Genomic DNA, 20712 nt, shown 5'->3' with positions numbered 1-20712 from the left:
AAATTCAACGAACCAAAATACAATACAGAAATCAGCTATATCCAAAACCATCCGACGAGAAATCGATTTATTTGAAGATGAGGAATTTAGAGGTAAATACTTGGAAAAAGTATATCGCGTATTGCTAACAGTATCACCAACTAGCGTAGATGCCGAAAGAGCGTTTTCGACAGCTGGTAATTTTTACACAAAATTACTTTTCAGGCTTAATGACAGTACAATTGATGCATTATGTTTTTTAAGATCACATTTCAAAAATTTGTAATGGTACAGCAGACTGAATAGTGATATTTACACTTTTTTTGTGATTTAAATAAATAAGTTGTTGTTTTACTTTTTTGTAATTCTTTATATACTGTTATAATTTATAAGTTACATATTATTTTTTGTGATATTTACACTCTTTTATAAAACTGGCAAATAAAACAAAGAAACGCCTTGTTTTCTTTTTTTTCTAAAATTTCTAAAACCGGTATCCCGGTATTAAGATTTAAAAAATACCGAATACCGGTATTGAAATTTTGGCCCGGTATTGCAATCCCTAGTCACGATAGATTCAGTAAAAATGCTAGATTCACACCAGAGGTTAATATTTCATACCTATTGTACATGAATGCCATGTAAAGCGCTCTCTGGCATGACAAGTTTGTTAAAGAGTGTGCAAGAAAGTTTTGGAGAAATCACTCCCACTGGTTTTAATCCCAAATATAGATTGAAAAATAAATACATGAAAAACCTAATATTTAAGTAGCCCATTTTTCACAAGTACACTTTTCATATATTTCATAAAAAGTAACTTTGTACATACATTTACAAAATATTTTCTCCAACCTTCTTAAGAAACAACATCTTTGTATCTTTTTAGCATTCTATATTGTCCGTGTCCGAACTATAGTAAATTTTTGCCGTGCGCACGCGCTTATTCGCCGCAGATTCGAAATACATCCGAATTCCTGCTCGTTGTTGCAATTCTTATAAATTATTTTAGGTAGGAAACTATGCTAAAAAATCGATTTTTGGCGAGAACATTGAATATTTTCTAATTTATTATTTTCATTTCTAAAAACTTTCTTTTATAAAACTATTTGAATTTAGTTTCTGCATTCATTTTATATAGCTTCCATGGTAAGAGAATACATTTGTGCATTTAACATGATAAGGCATTCTGGTGCAATCTGTGTTTCTATCTATATAATGCAATGAAATATAACTTTTTTTTCCAAAATTAAATCTCAGAACAAATAAATATCAAGAGTCTCATAAAAAATAGACTAAAATATTGACAATCTTTTGATGGACAGAATAATTTTTGCTGGACAGAATAAAGACACAGAATAATTTTTTACGAATAACTTTGTAAATTTTTAATAATGAAAATAGTATCTGAATAAAAAAAGCTAAATAATACTTAATTTCCTTAAATTAAATGTAAAAATTAGTTATTATGAGTTACTTCAGAGCCAAATTAGAGAAATTGCGCTTGCCGCTCTGTCGAATTTGTCTTGCCCCCTCGTCGGCAAACCTCTGCTGCCTTCTCTGTTTACGGGGAAAAAAGAAAGAAACGTTGTTTTGTCATAAAAATGTTGATCCAGTCTTAAAATTATTTCTGAATTTCGATTTAAATAGTTCTTCAGAAAATTTTAATAAGATATTTAAAATCACAATTTTCTTCATTATTATTGTTTACAAATTATTAAAAAAGCAGGGAAGTTTACACAAATCCACTTTGGATTAGTTTATCATAATTTTAATGGTGAGCATTAATGTATTCATGAATATATATTCATTGCATACCAAGAATTTTTAGAGAGTTGGTCGTCACTCTATCTCAGTCATGTTGGCTGAAACTTTTTATAAGCTTCTGACTAATTTAATTCACTAATAAAATACTTTAGTACAAATTTCAATTTATGTATTACTGATATATTTAATTATCATATATACATAAAAGTTAAAAGATTATTTATCCAAATTTATATATATAAAAAAGATCTAAGTAGAAATTAAAGATTAATTCCCTTTTAAGGAAAAAAAATAGAATATATTCATTAAAATATGAATAAATTATTCATTAATTTAAATTTTGAATTAATATTACTCATTTCTTGTAGTCACTAGGTTTTTATCATACGTTAGAGATTTTTAGAACTATTTTAAGATTAACCTGTAAATGATTTTTACTGTTTGATACTTTTCAATGTAAACCAATCTGCAACTATTAACAGAAAATGTTTGCTAAGTATTATTCCAGTTTTCAACATTCTTTTACAAAAAAATTTTTTGAACTTTTTTCTATGATTGAGAATTGATTACCTTTTTTAAAGAAAAATTATATCTTTTGTAAATGTGTGTTTTATTCACATTCAAAACGATAAATGCATAATTTTTACAATGGACAGAATGTGTTTGAATTGCAGATAAAAAATACAATAAAAAAATAGCACAAACTTACAAACTAATTAAGAAGATGATATTTGTACAATGCATTGTATTTGACATAAGGCACAGGCTTTGGCATATAAGTGATGAATGGCATCAGAAAAGATGCAACAGTACTATCTACAGCTTAGTGTCCTGAACATTTGGCACATTATTATCTTCTGCCACTGGAACATCAGTAATGGGTACAAGCCAACCTTCATCATCACAGATCTTGCTCCCTTTTTCTTCCTTTTCGTCTTGAAGAATAATTGAAGCAGGTGTCAGATCAATGCCTACTGCTTCTTGTAAGTTTTGCTGAAGCTTACTCTGCAAAAATACAATGGAAAATTTAAAAGTTAGAAAAGTATGAGATTTAAGTGAAAACATTCAAAATATATTAGAGATTGTATTCAATATGTTTAATTTATATTATAAGCTTACTGAATTGTAAAATTTCATCAGAATTAGATTTTAAGGACTAATCTTTTCTCTTTTTTTTTAATTACTAAAATTGTACATTCACTTTTTGATAATCATCAACAACTGTAGATGAAAAGTATGTATAAGGCCTTGGATTAGTATGTATAGGAATTAGTATAAAAGTATGTATAGGGCTAAGGATTATCACATCATTGATGAATGATGTCACTGCCTATAAAAAGAAGAATGTCAAAAGTACCTTTAAATAGTTATTCAAAACATTGCTTTATTCAATATAGTCAAATAGCAAACATTAAACTACAAAGTTAGTTTATAATTAGATAATTATAAGCTTACTAGATTGTAAAATTTCATCAGAAAGAGATTTTAATGTCTTTTTTTTATTACTAAAATTGTACATTTGCTTTTTGATAATAATCAACAACAGTAGATGAAAAGTATGTATAAGGTTATGATTGTCACATCATTGATGTATGTCATTGCCTATAAAAAAATGTAAAAAGTACATTTAAATAGTTATTCAAAATGTTGCTCTATTCAACATAGTGAAATAGCAAACAAAATTAGTTGATAATTTTAGCTGATTTCTATTAAAAATAAAATTAAAAGTTTCACAACACAGCATACTTACATCTGCTAAATAATGAATAGACTGCCTTGTCTTTTTCCTATAGAACACCACTACACACACCAAGATGGTAATTCCTATAACTGCTATGCAAATGGTAAAGATAATTATACCATATTTATCAAAAACTGCAGTGAGCAAGTCATAGTTTTCGGGGGACAAGCCATGATAGAAATATACAGCACTTGAATTTATCTATAAAAAAATTAATTTTAAATTATTATTTAGAAAAAAATATATACAATGCAGAAATTTCTTATTTTAAAATATTTCAACAGTGAATTTCAAAATTCAAATAGAAAATTTTCGAATTTCAGTAAAAAATTCTAATTTTCATTGGGAAATAGTAAGAAAAATCCTTGATGACAATATAATAGTAAAATAATAATATAATTCATTATATAGTGTTATTAAAACAATTTAGAAAATTTACTGAAATAATAAGTATCAGAATACAATGATAAATATTTTAAATAATCAGTAGGAGAATTTTTTTAAATGAAGAAATAGTTAATATGTCAGTTATAAATATTAGTCAGTTATAATTAAATTGTTTCAGTTATAAATATTGTTTTAATTCTTAACAAATGTATACATAGTTAAACAACTGCAATAAAAAATATTAAAAATAATAAAGCAAATGTTTAAAGTATAATATATGTATACAGATAGCTATTTACATATATAGACTTAGTCAGCAGGGCTTGTCTATGACAACTGCCATCAGAAACAACAATAACAGATAGCTCATTAATTTTCGATTTCTATTACTTCATCTAAGAATATAAAATAAATCCTTACCGATTCTTTTAATTCTTTGCTGTAGAAGTTCAAAGTCCCAAGAACAAAGTGTACAGGGAGAGTTCCTAAAAGCAAACAATCCATTCAATGTTATTTGAAAGAGAACTAAATTTAAAATATAACAGTTATTATATTTAAATTTTTAAAATATTTAAAAATAATTCTTCCTGTCATTTTATTTAATTTATATTTTGAAAATTTAAGACAGTAAAGCAACATTTTACTGTTGAAATCAATTGTCTCATTGAATTTTTGTCAAAAAACTTTGGGGAAGAACAATGGCACTTACGCAAATAATTATGATAAATGGTGTATTTATGATTATAGTAAAATTGAATAATAAATAATGCAATAAAAGAAAATATTTAATATTTTTTCATCTTAAAAAATTAATGCAATAAAAATGTTTCTATAAACAAATTTATTTCAAAATACTAACTGTTTCTCCATGAATTGTAGACAATAAAAGTCAATGTTATAGTAGACTGATTTGTTTCTGGAGTTGGTTTCACATAAAATATTGATATACTTCCAAAAGGAATTTCGTTCTGTTCTTCTTCAGCTTCTTCAAAAGGATCCTATAAATTGAATAAAATATTTCTTATTCTACAAGGGATTTTTTAAAAATGCAAATTAAATAATTTCAAGAAAGTGAATATTAAATTATTTTCTCATTCATAAAGCTATTTATATATTCATAGAAAATTTATTAATATATTTAAAAGAATAGGACAAATTTTATTATTTCTATTAAGCAAACAAGTATTATAAACACAATATCCTTTTAATTAAAAACCGTGCTTTTCCCAGTTTCTGCTTCCCTATATCCTCACTCTTTTCAGAATATTCATCCCTCTAATTCAACCATCTGTCCCTTCCCACTGGCAGAAAACTCTTTTGAACAGGATTTCTTGAATCTTTCATTTTAAGAATTTCTGAGTTAGATCATGTAGTTTCTATTTACATATTTAAAAAAAAAATTACTCATATATATACATAAAAAAATGAATTATAAAACTTATACTATTAATTTTATCCAAATTCATCCACATACAAAAATAACATTAAAAGAATAAAAAGTTGTCGATTTAGATTATCTAAACATTTTTTAATCAAAAGAGATGTAAAGATATTTTAATGAAAAAAGTAGAGTTTTTATACAGTTTAAATATTTTCAAAATTATACATTTCAACCTTTAAAAGATAGCATATAAAAATGTATCAGTCAAATTAAGGAAACCAATTTCCAAGATTGGACAACTTGTTTCTTTAAACAGAATTTTAAAGAAATAATTTTTTTATTTAAAATTCACATCAGCATACAAGTATAAGGTCAAGTAAAGCATTTAATGTACTTTTCTTCTTTTGTTTCCTCACATATGAAATAAAGTCATGTAGCCTTAATGTTTGTTCTTTCTTGACTAACATTTGATGTCTTTAATGGCCTTTCATTAATTTTTTTTTCTTTGCGGGTTTCACTTTTAATTTAGAGCACTAGTAGTGATTATAACTACATTCTGGGTTACTAATTCTAAGTACCTCTCAATCAAAATGATTCTAGTCTTTGTTCCAATGATTTATAAAACCCAGTTTAGACAATTATTTGTAGACAAATTTGTAATAATAGCAAAAATTGCCTAACCTTATTTCTAAACTTTTTTAATACATTATAGAAAATTACAATCAAATAAGTTTTCTCTCTTGAGTATATATTAATATGATTTGGAACTTAATATTGTTAAGAATTCTTAATCTTTTATCAAAATATTTAGCTGATATATTTAAATATTATTACCTGTTTTTTAACTGTAACCACACAGCACTTTCTCCCACAAAAATATTCAATAAATTATATTTACTGCAACATAATTTGCCTATTTTACAGCTCAGTTATTTATTAGAATTGAAGTTTTAACACTACTTAGACAATGACCAAAATTCAGAAACTCTCTATATATTTTGCTTTTTGCTTGTTTTTTTTTTTTTTTTTTTTTTTTTTTTTTCTAAGTTTTAGAAAATCAAATTGAGAAAATGGATAGATTCCTTACAGAAATAGATTCTACTCATCAATCAGTTAAGTAAATAAATAGTTAAATTTTTAAGTAAAATGAGAGCTATTATTGTTATTAAATTTTTATATGTAAAATATACACAAAAAGAAAGTGGGGAAGATACTTTTAAAAAATCTAAATTTTCTAAAATCCCTTAAAGCTAATAATTATCCAAAAATATTTAGGTAATATATATAGGTAATTAAACACTTATGTTTAAACTAACAAATATTTCTCTATTAAAAACTTTAAATATAACTGAAAAAATGATAATTTTTATGAAAATATTTATAAAAAATTTTTAAAAAGAACTTAAGAAATTGATGAAAAAAAATATGAATAGATAAGTATGTATTATGCTTAAAATATATAAATACTCTGGTCCAATTCTGGAACTCTTTAGTCAAAACTTTTTCCAACCATTGATGAGTTTTCACTAACTTCACTTTCATATCAGTTTTATACTGCAAGAAATTAAAATGATTATATTAAATATATTTTTTGTGAAATAGTAAGAACAAAAAAAAAAAAAAAAAAAAAAAAAAAAAACAGATTTTTTTTTTCTCAAACTTGAATAAAATAAAAAAGAAGACATAATTAGTGACTGACCCTATCAATTTTTAAAATACAATAAGAATAATTAAATATTTTCAGAATGTTTTCTAATCAAATTTTTAAAAATATTAACAATTTTTTATTTTGATTTTTGTAATTTGCAGCTAGCAAGAAAAAAAATTTATTGCTTTTCTGATATAATTTAGTATTTGAAATTTGTACAATTTAAATCTTTTTTCCATACAAACTTTTTTATGTAAGTATTTATAGAGGGTAATAATAATTCTTTTCTTGCTGTTAGTAATTGCAAAAAAAAGTATTTATTGATATATATATTTGATTTAAAGAATCAAATTAAAATTAGAAATCAAATTTAACTACCCTGGCATAAGCTGATATAAAGAAATCTCTATTGTTGAATGAAAAATTTATTTTTATTAAAAATAATAACCAATTTGTAAGATATATTTTCATTACTATTAAATATTTAGATACGTTCCATAGAACTAATTGACTTCTATAACTGTTCTTAACATTTTGACTTTATTTAGAGATAAATGCAAATGTTTGCTTTTGCATCCTTCAATATAAAGGCAACATATGTATTCTAGATTTAAATGGAATAATCTAATAAAATTATTTTAAATTAAATTTTGTATTTGGGTAATTTTTATTTGTTTACGCATGTTTATCATTAAATATAAAATGAATCACAAATTTAAGAAATCCAATAAATTTTGAACCCTTATAGCAAATTGTTATTTCCTGAAAGATTCATTTTACAGCTTAATAATGCTCCATTTTGAAGTCATACAAATTTACTTTAGGACTAACCTTATAATTTTGAGCCATGGTCAATTAATACTTGAGTTATCACTTCACTTTTTTTAAATTTTCACATCATGCTAACATGAGGATGCTTAACCTATAATTGCAAATTTAATGTGTATCAAGCCACATACAAGGTAGATGTTAGATGAAATTGAATTTCAAGCATAATTTCCACTGATCCAAAGGTAAGATGTTGGCACCAAGTCACTGTAATTCTTAATTATTATTTTTAACATGATAATGTTTATAGGTTGGCATATGATCTGTAAATTATGTCATGTGACAAGCATGATGAAAGAAAAAAAAAATTTAATAAGCGACAAGGCAGATCACTAGATCTAAAACTTCCAAATTTGGTAATGGGTGCTCATTCAAAAAAGATTTTTCAAAATTTTAATTAGATTTTTAAAAAAAATAATCAAAAATGTAGTGCTTCCTCAGTAATTTTGCAGCTTATTAATGCATATCATTTGTGCACCACTTTATAATTAAAATAATAATAAGTTTTTTAGTGGCATCAATTTTGCTTTGCTACAATTTTTCTCTAATGTTAATAAATTTTTAAAAATATTTTTGTTTGTTTTACAATATTAAATGCTTTTTTTGTGTGAATGTTATTATTGATATGTAATAATGAGTAAATTTTAAAAAAACAGATAGATCAATTAAACACAAAATATTATCATGTTATTAATACCAAACGTCATTGAATTATGAAACTAAAGGATTGAATCTCTTTCATGTTTTTTAATATACTTTTTATAATAAACAGAAATTATTTATCTTTCTTATTTCTCCTTGTCTGTTTATCTGCTAGTAATAAACCATGTGTCATTTAAGACATACATCATTATATAGTAGCATCAATGAGGACAAAAATATTTCCTGCCTCGCAATAAAAAAATTATCATATGAAAAACATCATTATTCATTTTTATTTAATTCAAAATAAATAGCTCTTATTTATTTAATGAATTTTAGCACATTATTTGAAACTTTTTTAAATTAAATTTTAGCCATCGATATAAATAAAGGAGGTAATCTTATCATTAGTTAGATACTAATGATAACTAGACTGGTGATAACATAATTATTCATACATGTTCTTTTTTTAAAATCATTTACAGATAATCAAAAATTAGAATTATTAGATTTTTAAAATCATTTTCATATAATTTGATTTTAATAATTTATAACTCATGCAAATAAATGGCTTATTGTTATTTTTAATGTGGATTATGTATCATTTGTTATAATTCAATTATGGGGAAATTGTACCTTATTATTCATATATAAGAAAAACATTTATAAAAAACTTTTTAAAAATCTACTTACAGTAGAATCCACAGGAAATTGAATAATGGCAGTTATCATATTACTTCTGTCGATCTGATTTATATCTTCAATCTGGATTTGCATATAGTGTACCTTAAAAAATTTTATGTAAAAATATGAGAAAATTAATAAGATTTTAAATGAAGAATAAATTATATTTTAATCCACTTTTAAATGAGTGAAATTTTTAAAGAAAAAATTAAAGAATGTACTATAATTTATTTTTGAATTATATGATTTTATTAACAAGATGCCTATGTATTACATCTAAAAATTTAACGTCTGCAAATAAAATATAAGCAGCTTATATTTTCATATTACATATATAAAATTAAAATAAACAAGATAAATAAAAAAATATGTATCTTTAATATTTACCTCTGTACCATTTAATGGTACTTTCAATGTTGATGACTTTTCAGTTGTAACTAAAAGAAAGCCATGTTTAGAAGATAAATCTGTTACTTTTTTAGTAGATGCTGTACTGAAAGGTATATGTTTGCCTTCTCGGTATGTTTCTGAAGACAAACCTGGGGTATCTGTTGTGGCAGCAGCAATGGAGCTTGAATAAGTATCTAGTAATGAAGTAGCTGTTTCATCAATAATTGTGTAGCTTTCAAATTTTGATGTTGAAGTTTCTTCTGTATTAAAGTTATAGACAGGCTTGAAGGATGAGAACACATTGTATGTTTCAGAATTAAATGATTTTTCTAAGGTAGTTGTAGAAAGTGGAAGATGAGAAACAGTCTGAGGTACTGTGCTCTGTTCTGTGAAAACATCTGGTGCAGTTTCTCTATTTCTGTCCTTATGTGATGGTATAAAGGCAATTGTGCTGGATTTTGCCTCTTCAATATCACTGGCAATAGTTGTTGGTAATTGAGTTCTGGCTGTTGGAGGCCAATCATGAGGAATAATTTGAGGTGCAGTGCTTTGTTCTATAAAAGAATCAGTTGAACTTTCTCTATCCATATGCTTGTGTGATGGTACGTAAGAAACAGTGTTTGATTCTTCAACATCATTTGAAATGGTAGTAGATAACTTTTTAGTTGATGGATGATAGTGTTCAGTCATTGTATTTGGATCAATGGTTGTCAACAATTTACTAGCATCTTCAAAAGTGTTAACATATGAATAAGTAGAAATGGCAATATCTGAAAGACCAGGTATTGAATGTCCGGAAGAAATAGCAGTACTTTCAGAAACTGTAGGATTTACCAATGTAGTTTCCTTAGATATCTCACTTTCAGTTATAACAGTTGCATTGTTTAAATGAGAAATGCTGTTGACATTTATTTCTAAAGGCATAGTGATAATAGAATTATCAGTGGTAGTAGAGAGTTTATTGTGATCTGTAAGTGTAGAAATACTTAAAATTTCCAGATCTGATGACTTAATTGAAGTACTATAGCTGGATTCAGAAGTAGAAACTTCAGTATTTATACTCCTAAACTTTTGTGAAAAGTCACTAGAATTCTGTAAAAGTGATTCATCAGGCAATGCAGAAATTGTAGATGATGATGTTCCTGTATTTGGTGAAATATCTGGGGATAAAGTTTCTGAAGCAGTAGCTGGTGTCAGATTATCTATATTCATGTTCTTTAATACTACTGTTGTTGCTGACTCAGCAATTTTTTCTGACAGATCAAAAAATGATGATGTTGGAGTTGTCACAAGATCCAATTGTGATGTCATTTCTAACCCAATATTTTTTTCAGAAAATGACTGTGTCTTCACAAGTTCACTATCTTTTGATGTTTCTGCATAAGTAAAATTGGGATCTAAACTAGAATTATGGAAACTAAATTCCTGCTCCCTATTTTCAGCATCTCGTTCAATATTTGAAGTCATTGTAGATATCAAATTCTCATCTTGTGAGAATTTGATACTGTCAGTGGTGAATGTTGCATTTTCTATGTTTTCATCTTCTCTTATATTGTCTCTGAACAGATTTTCAGAAGTAGTTTTATTAGAACCAAATAGATTTGAATCAGACATAATTGTTTCACTCCTTGTTAGAAGAGTGGATGTTTCTTTATTTTCAGCCGATAATTCTTGATTTGAAAAATCTGTTGTTGTAGCAGAATCTTGAATTGCAATATGATCTGACACTGGTAGCAATGATATTCCAGTCACATTGTCTTCAAATGATGTATGAAGCTTAGTTGTTATTCTAGAAATGGATTCATTTTTACTTTCAGATAACAAATGATCTTCATTTCCAAATGAAATATGCTGATCATCTGCTGAACTTTCACTACCAACTGTCTCTAATGTAGGAGAGTACAGTGATGGTAAATCAGTAATTCCTGTTGTCTTCAGGCCCTTAGGTATATCTGTCACCCTGGTATCTGAGTCCAGCTCATTTTCTTCATGATCTAAATTTTCAAAAATGGAAGGAGGAGTTTGGTAGTTAAGTACATTTGTTGCAGAATGTTGTGTAATATTTTGTAGAGTATCGGATGAAAAAGAATTTTCATGATCTGGACTTCTTGTCAGTGTATCTGTTGAAAGAACTACACTGTTTACAGGATTCCAAGTTATCCTGGCAGTAGATGGGGAATGTAAATTCGAGCTTGTAGTAGTATCATAGCTATTTTGTCTAGAATCAAGAGCTTCTTCCATCAATGAAGGGACAGTAGGAGAATTATTTGAAAGTACTTCTTCTGTGCCAGGATCAGTATTCAATGCAGGATAAGCTGAGGTGCTTACCATGGGGTTAGTATGAATAAGTTCCTCAGCAGGAACATCAGACTCGGTACATGAAGAGGTCTGTACAAAAACTGAAAAATTATAATGTATAATCATTGTAATATAATTAAACTAAGAATACACTATTAAAAATAGAAAAAAAATCATTTCAGTATCTAATTTTTAATAAGCTGTACTAAATTTTTTCCATTCAATTAGAATAGATGAATTTATAAATATAAAAAAGAACCAAATATAAATCATTATTGATTCACTTTAAATATTAAGTAACCACTCATTTTTCTAAAATAGATACTTTTTTCTTAGTTTACAATGATGCAGCAAAAATTAAAATGTGAGCAAACCTAATTTTGATAAAAATTTCTTATATTTATTTCTTTTAATCCTATTACAAGTGTAAATATTTTTAAATGGAAACAACAAAACTGCATATAAATATTTAAACATGAAAACTCATGGAAAGTATTGTTATAATTAATAGATAAGGTTTCTATTTTTCAATTATGGGATAAAAAGCTGAACAAAGAAATTAGAACATTAAAATGAGATTTTATTTAATTATATAAATGAAGTCGATTAAATATATAATTAATTATTCAAACAATAAATGAGGAAGAAATTCATCAGTTATTATCAATTTCCTTTAGTTCAGGCATTTTATAAGAATTTTCCAAAATAATTTAAATTAATTTAATGGAATATCAATTTCATTTCTTTCTCATACATTTATTATTCCAAGAGGAATAAATATGTTACAATTACTTTACAATAAGAAATAATTAAACAATATTCATCTCAGCACATTAAATTTTATTTCATGTGATTCATACAAAAAGAAAAATAATAAAAGTAGAAGCTAGACTGCCCGAGTCTGAATTTTATTAACACACTTTGCCAGGAAAGTGATATTTCTAAGGTTTCTCAGAATTAACCTAAAACAGCTGCAGCAAAGTAAACATTATTAGATCATAACAGTTGCAAAACAGATAAGGAAGGCTCTAAAATATTTAAAAGGGTAAGGCGACAAATTTTATTATGTAGCATTTACAATGAAACAGTCATAGAAATTATAAGTCTGGAAGCAGGCTCTTGATTCAAAGAACTTCATGAATATTATGTTTCATTTCACATTTGGAAATTTTGGATAATGTTGATAACTTTAAATTTAAAAAGGAACAGCTGGTTTTTATCAGAAATATAATCAATTATGTAATTTAGTCTCACAGTTTAAATTCATTTTATATTTATATATATATATATATATAATTCATTTAAATTTTTTATTTAACTGAAACTTAATTAAACAACTGAGACCTACTTTCCAAAAAAATTCTGTAACATCATATTTTGGAAAGGTAATGTTCATATTAAATTCTTATGCAGGGATGAATGTTTTCAAAAAATAAATAGTGTAATAATCAATCTAAATGTCAAATTAATTATTTAGTTTGATATTCATTGTTGATGTTTCTAATAAACCACAAATTTATTACATGCAAAGATTTCAAAATAATAAATTTAACATCTTTACTATTAAAAATATCTGTATAAGGAAACTTCAAAAATGTTTAAGAAATTTTTAGCATGAGAAAATTTAAATTTAAAAATTTATTTATTCCTTAGATTTAATTCCAAAAAATCTGACTTCTGAATTAAAAAAAAAAATGTGAACTATGGTATATTATGAATTTTTTTAAAAAATCAAACAAATTATGGATTTTAACTATCATTACTGAACAAAAATTTCACAGTTAAATTTTAAAGATTAGAATTTAGTTCCAAAAATATCAGATTTCTCATATTTTTAATTTATACTAAAGCAATGACAAAGTTGATAAGCAGTAGAACTAAACAGCATTAATACAATTCCATATAATAATGTGTATTATCTAGTATTCATAAATCACTCTAATATTTTTAATTACAATAAATGCTTTAATTATTTTTTTCTTCTAACTAGAAAATAAATTTGTTTTTATAAAATGAAATATATTTTTTTAAATTTATTAAGTGCTTTAAAAATTGATATTAAATATTATTTAAGAAACAATTCAAGAATATATATTTTTTATATTAAAATATAATTAATATTGTGGATAGTTTTAAAAAAGTAATCAGATAGTCCTTCTTTTAAAATATTATTAAACTATGGACATTGCAAGATATCTAGATAAAAATAGCAAGATAAAAATAAAAAAAAGGTATCAAAAATAAGGACAAACAATTAAAGAATTGAAACGCTCGCGACGATTGATGGAAAGCAATTTATTTTTCAAATAAACGAATAATAACCGCGTTAATATTACGTCAATCAATTTGAGAAAATGAATCATAAGGATATATAAGAGAATGTTTACAATTTGACTTTCAAAAAGAGACCTTCACGCACCCGCAGAAAAAGAAAACAACCACCTGTTAGTCCGTGAATATGATAGGTGCACTTCATAACATCAAACTTGCACCGATGAATTTCTTGCCTTCCGTGTGCGACAAAAATTGAGCGTTCAAGAAATACTAAATCTCATTTTTTTTTCTTTTTTAAAAAGCATCATTATCACTTTTTTAGTAAGTACTTTAACAGTTAAAATTCAAATTAGTGTTTAAAAAATCTGTTATACAGATTAGTGCCAACAACAGACTCGCGAAACATTTTTTAAAGGTTTAATTTAAAAAATAATTCACAAGCAAGGTAAAATTTTAAAAAAAAAAAAAAAAAGAGTATATATACTTTACAACTTTAAAACCTAGTAAACAAAATAATATCACTTTTTTTTAAAAATTCCTCTTGCTTTCTTTATGAACATAAAAATATCTTTTATAAATTTATATAATAAAAAATAATGTAAAAAACCCTTTTAATGATTTACAGCATTTAACTAATTTTAAAGTTGTTTTTCTGACACAGGTTGTTCAACGCCACCCACTGTCAAGTGCTGTTTTTTTCGCCAGAGGCACACATTGAACCGGTGTTCGTTATTTATGAAAGTAGAATTCCGGATATGGACAGAGTACAGAAAAGTGCCTTACCGTAAATGATCACCAAGATGGGGAACTTCATTTTTCCTGCCAAAGGGGGTGGGGGACTTGTATTTGATGCTGGAACACCTATGCATTCGACCTGTTCCGACGCGAAGCCCACCGGATTCTGTAAGCACGAACAAAGAAAATGAAGCGCGGAGCGAAAGAGGCAAAGTTCGTCGTGAAATGCGGGGGGCTGCCGGCAATTGCGGGGAGGGAGGCAAGTGTGGTGGGTGGACGGGGGAAAGAGACGGCGGACCAGCAGAACGTAGAAGGAGGTTTCAAGTTTCGTAGTGGTGGTGCTGTGATTGGCGGTCCTATCACCCCGTGCAGTAAGGATCTCAACTCTTCACTGAAGTTCTCTCTCTCCTTTAACTTCTGATTTATTTATTTTTATTCTCTTTCGGATTCGCTGGAAGACCGTTTACGTTCCTGTTCTTCCCGTTTTCGTCTGCTAAACGTTAAAATGGAAACACGTATTCATTAAATGTAAAGGTCATGGGAATGAAAATTGGAATTTATGACGGAATTGTTCGATTGCATTCACCTCTGACGCGCAGCAGAGTAATTTATTCACATTCTTCTGAGTTTTAAGGACAGAAGTCGAGACATAACCGATCAATTTCGAATGTAGCTATATTTTGATGCAGTTTTATAGTCTTCCCAATAACAAAGTTTCAGTTTAGAATTTTCAGGATCCTGAAAATTTTGTAATACTAGATACGGTAAATAATCTTTTAGATATACTCGTTCTAATATAATTTACCTATTTCATTATTTTCGATATTATTAACCGCAGTGCAATTTCTTCAAATAAGTGTTTCAGAATTTTAAATATATCTTGAAACAGACGAATCTATTTTAAATGTGGTTTCACATTAAATAGTAAATCACTTTTCAGAAAGTGCCTATTTGGGTGTGGCTTACCCAAACGGTCTATTTCTAATGAATTCAATTCTTCATTCAGTCTGTGATTAAATTATGCAGTGAGCTAGCGAAAACCATATGGTGCACCACCTCGCGCCAATCTACAGAGAATTCTTTTTTTTTTCTTTTTTTTTTGCGTTTATTAATGGCAAGAAGAAAAGGAGATCTTAGACAATGAATGTTAAAACAACGTATTATTTAGATAAAATGAATATTATTCTTTATTTAGTATCCACAATCCTTCTGTTATTGCGGTGTCGGAAGTTTGGCGATGGGCGCCAGCTCAGTTGTCTTGATCTAAATACTGTTTAGAATTACAAGGTCGGTATCTAAATTACCATATCAGTGGCATAACGACTAAAGGGAATATAAATGTCCCAAATTTCAATCTTATGGGGTGCCATGGGGACAAAATATGAATTTCTATTAGTGCCTTCAAATGAAAAATATAAGGGGGTACTCCATGCGTCCTTTATTCTTGCTCTTATTATTATTCTCCACCCCTTATTATTATTACCTTTACCCCTTACTCTTTCCCCCTTATTATAATTATCTTTACTCCTTATTATTATACTCCATTGTTTCGTGTAGCTTCAAAACTATTACTTACTTACCCCTTATTATTATTCTCTGTTGTTTCGTGTAGCTTCAAAACGTGATGTAAAAATGTTTTTTTTTTTTTATTATTATTATTACACGTAAGGAATGATTCTGATATTTTTTAATTGCTTCCTAAGACAAGAACACTCTTATATTTTTCTTAAAGGTTCAGTGTCAACAGTAATCACTTAATTGTACCAATAACTGATTGGATGTGTCTGTTTTAGAAAAATAAGGACCCGAAATTGATATTTCATGGACAAAGAAGATTTTTTTTAAATTATGTTTAATATAGTTAAAACACCAAAAAATGTCTTTCCTGTCATTATGTCTACTGTATTCAAGCATTTTTGTTGCGCGTTTCTAATTATGGAATTGATACAATGCTGCTCTGTCCAGCAATAATGAGTCATTGCTTTACCATGTCTCAAGCATAGTGGCGGTAGTGATGGATGTGAGAATGACAGTCTAGGGAGTGGGCTGCAGGTTCAGATGTTTGGCCTTTATCTGACCGCAGATCGAAATTGCATGTAGTGGTGTAAGGAAAGAAAAGAGCCAACCCTGCAGCTGGTCCTTGCGCTTTTACTTTGAATGGACGTAAGAATGTGTTTTACGCATACGTAAAATTCTTACGTTTACAAGAGCAGAAAGGGACGAGATTTACCTGTTCAGAAACCAGAAAGACTAGCGTTGACCCTGATAGCGAGTCTTTTCCCAATAACCCTTTAAGTAACTCTAAAACACAATTAATCAAACTAATCAAATGAAGAAAATTGTGTGGGGGGGACATCTGTAAATTACTTTTAATGACCTTTGTAGGCAATGAAAACTTATAAAGGTCTCTTCATTCGTGTATAAAAACTGATGAGATCAAAGGGTAATGCGTTCGGGAAGTTCTGCAAGATGTTCTTTTTGTTCTCTAATTTTTTTTGTTAAATAATAAAGCAATTGGCAACGAATATAGAGCTTATGGAGTACTGCTCTAGTATGAAAATCTTGCATCTTCTTATAAGAATCGGAATTGGATTGGGAAGATAATACAAGTAAGAGAGGAAAAAATATTTTTATTTGTTTCTTACTGTAAATATTGGATAGTATTACTAATATAATTAATAAATTAAAACGACTCAAAAGATACAAAGATTCGTTAAAGGACGTTAAAAACGGGCAGAAACATTTCGAACGTGTATAATTGAATTAAATAAGAAAAGTATGTATGCCGTGAGGCACACAATTTCTTAAGACGCTAGAAAAAGTGAGTTTCGGGGAAAAGAGATATTAACAACATGTTTTCGAAAAATGATAGCATCGTGCATAAAGTCACGCACTTCTTCTTTTTTTTTTTTTTTTTTTTTTTTGCAAATATTAAATTGGAAAAAAATGAAAAAAAAATTCCCTCGTTGTATATTAAAAAAAAGCAAAATGCAATTAAGAATACATAAATATTCATACACATTAGGTATTAGTGAAATACAGTTTTGTGCTAAGTGGTATCTATATAAAATGGCACCCAACGTCTTTTATCTACACAGAATCCAACTCCCAACCCCTTTTAAAAAATTATAATCTCATATTACCCTTTCCTTCCTTTAAAGTGATAAGAAGCGGGCATGGAGTATTAAGACTGAAATTGAAATAAAAATTAAATGTTAACATGTAAAATTTTATTGAACTTTTATGATTAACATTCTATAGACTTATTTCGTACTGTCTGACAACTTTAATTTAGTTATTGAACTTATTTATTTTTGGTGTAAGGATATTAATTGTTACAACAACCGAAATCTAAATTGAAAAGTATAAAAATAAAAGTGTACAAAAAAAATGCATTACTACTCGAACTAAATTTTGATGCATGAGCAGAATGAAAATGTTCTACATGCTTTATAGCTGATGAAGTTATTAAGTCCTTAAGTTTAATTGTTAAACAAAATTGAGCAGAATGACTTTCTTAAAATATGAAAATTAATGAAAGATGTTCATCATTTTAATCAAACATTATTTAAATTCAAATTATAATAATTACACATTGCTTAGCTGATTATAAAATACATATCTAAGCTAACCAGAAATAAATGAAAATTAATTACCACTTTATTTTTCTTCCCTGAAACTTAGCAAAATTATCACCTTATGAAATACAAAATTACATATATCTAGAAAATAAAGTTGTAGTATATGTATATGTGTGTGAGTGTGTAATGATATCCCTTAATCTAATTTAAATCCTAATTAATTTTCTAATTCTTATCTTAATTTAGCCCATATTAACTTCATTCTAAAATGTTCTCTTATTTCCTGACCCATTTATCACTTCTTATTTAATTAATTCTACGCGCGCTCTATAAAACAGCTGGTTTCAGCATTTTCACACTCTCCAAGTGAAGGGATAAAAACCATTTAATGTTTACAACATTCTTTTAAATATACCTAAGTTTCTCTATCCTAAGTCTACGCGTGTCAAAGAAATCAATATCAAAATCTCATATTAAAATCACTGAAGGGAAGAATTCTGTTCTCTCTTGCTCTTGTGTCGCGATGTAGTGAGACGTCTTTTGATCATTGCTTCTTCTTATACATAAATTATGTCTCTTGGGTTAAAATAAATTGAAGTTTTAAAATTTTCAAAAGTTTTTTCTATTCGGTCATGCAAAAATATGTTTATATATATATGTATAATACATTGGATATCAAAGATGATTCTGAATTATAAATGATGATATGACTATAATAACAAGCATACGGTAAAACTAGTTTTCATAAGCCGTAAAATAAACTAAAAAGGGTTAAATTTTCAGTGAAAAAAATCTGATTTAAAAAACGATTTTTGGCATCAAAGTCACCTATATTTCAAAATGGTTCTTATCATAATTGCGTTTGTTAGATGATTAAAGCATACTTTTTAATATAGTTCTATCACATAAATAAATAACAGAAATTGACAGCTACATTTATTTTGAGTTTAAAATATAAAAAATTAGTATTTCTCATGAAATGCGTTGTTAAAAATATATACAATTTTAGAAATCAGAAAATCTTTTTTAAACGATTAAGATAAATCTCAGATTATCTTAGATCTGAGATCTACTCATTGAGATAGATCTGAGATAAATTAATACATTATAACTTTAACAAAAAGGGATTAAGAAAGAAATTTGATTAACTGTTTGTGTGAAAACTTTTATTCATTAGCAAAATTTCGTTATTGATCTCACACTTAAACGATTTAAAACTAAATATATATACTGCATTTGACACAATTATAAAATACCAATATGAATAACGATGAAAATCCAATTTGAAAGGTCATCCTAAAACTTTCCCGCATAAACTTGTCATGCCAGAGAATGACTTACATGGATCAGCACACAATAGTTACGAAATATTGACTTTTAACCTAAATTTAGCATTTTCACTGAATCTATCGTGTCATTCTTGGCGAGTTATTTAAAGGTTAATCCCCAGCATGCGTTAAAAGTATCTAAAAAAATCGATTCTGTGCTTTAGATACTTTTTTTCAACAGATTGATGCAAAAATTTGACGTAGAACTGCACTTATAGTCACAAAATCGCATACGAAATTTTATATATTTAACTCACTGCGTTTTTGAATTATCGCGTTTATATGTTCCTGAAAGTATAGACTGACAGACAGTCAATCCATTATTATATTTGGCTCAAAATTTGGCAGGTGTGTACACTATAGATGCTAAATCTGTATGCCGAATTTTATCTATCTAGCTCTCTTCGTTTCGTAATTATCATGTTAACTTATATTCGAACAGACGGATTTCCTCAAAACAGATTTACACAAAATTAGATTGAAATCGGTAAATTTGGTGTTAAGACCGTATACCAAATTTCAACCGCTTAGCTCAAAGCGTTATCTATAGTTATCTGAAAGCGTTAATTTAATTATCTTTTTTTTTAGTTATCTTTGGCACAGACAAACAGACAGACGGAAGGACATTTTCAAGAAATGTGTTTTTCGAACTCAGTGAGGTCTAAAACATGTAGATTTGTCAAAATCTCGACTTTTTTTTACGATTACTATATTTTCTCTATACCACGTATACGAAAAAGAAAAAAAAATGAAAAAAAAATCTGTTTGTTATTTTTTTATCCACAAAAACTGTAAATATTAATGTGGAAATTGATTTTCTTTATGCTTTAAGAAGAAGTAGAATTATTCCTTTCTGCATTCTAAGAAAATATTAATAATACTTTATTCCTAATTTATTAGAAAGTACAAATCAGTTACAACATCTCCTTATATGCTGTAAAAAAACCTTGAGACATCTTGTGGAGTGAATCGATGTATTTATTACCTTTTCTTTTCTTAAAAGACCTGAGAATGTTCGGATATATCTCCCACTCCCATCATCCTTGAGAGAC

The 20712-nt window shown here is 27.2% G+C and overlaps 1 protein-coding gene across 1 annotated transcript; it reads right to left on the bottom strand.

Moving 5' to 3' along the window:
- Nucleotides 1-2473: 2473 nt before the first annotated feature.
- Nucleotides 2474-15137, bottom strand: LOC129969408 (uncharacterized). Its single transcript, XM_056083972.1, has 8 exons — nt 14800-15137; nt 9442-11843; nt 9064-9156; nt 6720-6806; nt 4731-4869; nt 4292-4356; nt 3494-3685; nt 2474-2748 (listed from the first exon to the last, which is right to left on the bottom strand). The coding sequence occupies exons 1-8, from the start codon at nt 14828-14830 to the stop codon at nt 2560-2562; spliced, it is 3198 nt and encodes a 1065-aa protein (XP_055939947.1). The 5' UTR covers nt 14831-15137; the 3' UTR covers nt 2474-2559.
- Nucleotides 15138-20712: the final 5575 nt, after the last annotated feature.

The sequence above is a fragment of the Argiope bruennichi genome, chromosome 5 (genome assembly GCF_947563725.1).
Source record: "Argiope bruennichi chromosome 5, qqArgBrue1.1, whole genome shotgun sequence".
Lineage (NCBI taxonomy): Eukaryota > Metazoa > Arthropoda > Arachnida > Araneae > Araneidae > Argiope > Argiope bruennichi.
Note: the sequence above shows the minus strand (reverse complement) of the source record. Positions and strands in the feature narration are given on the sequence as shown.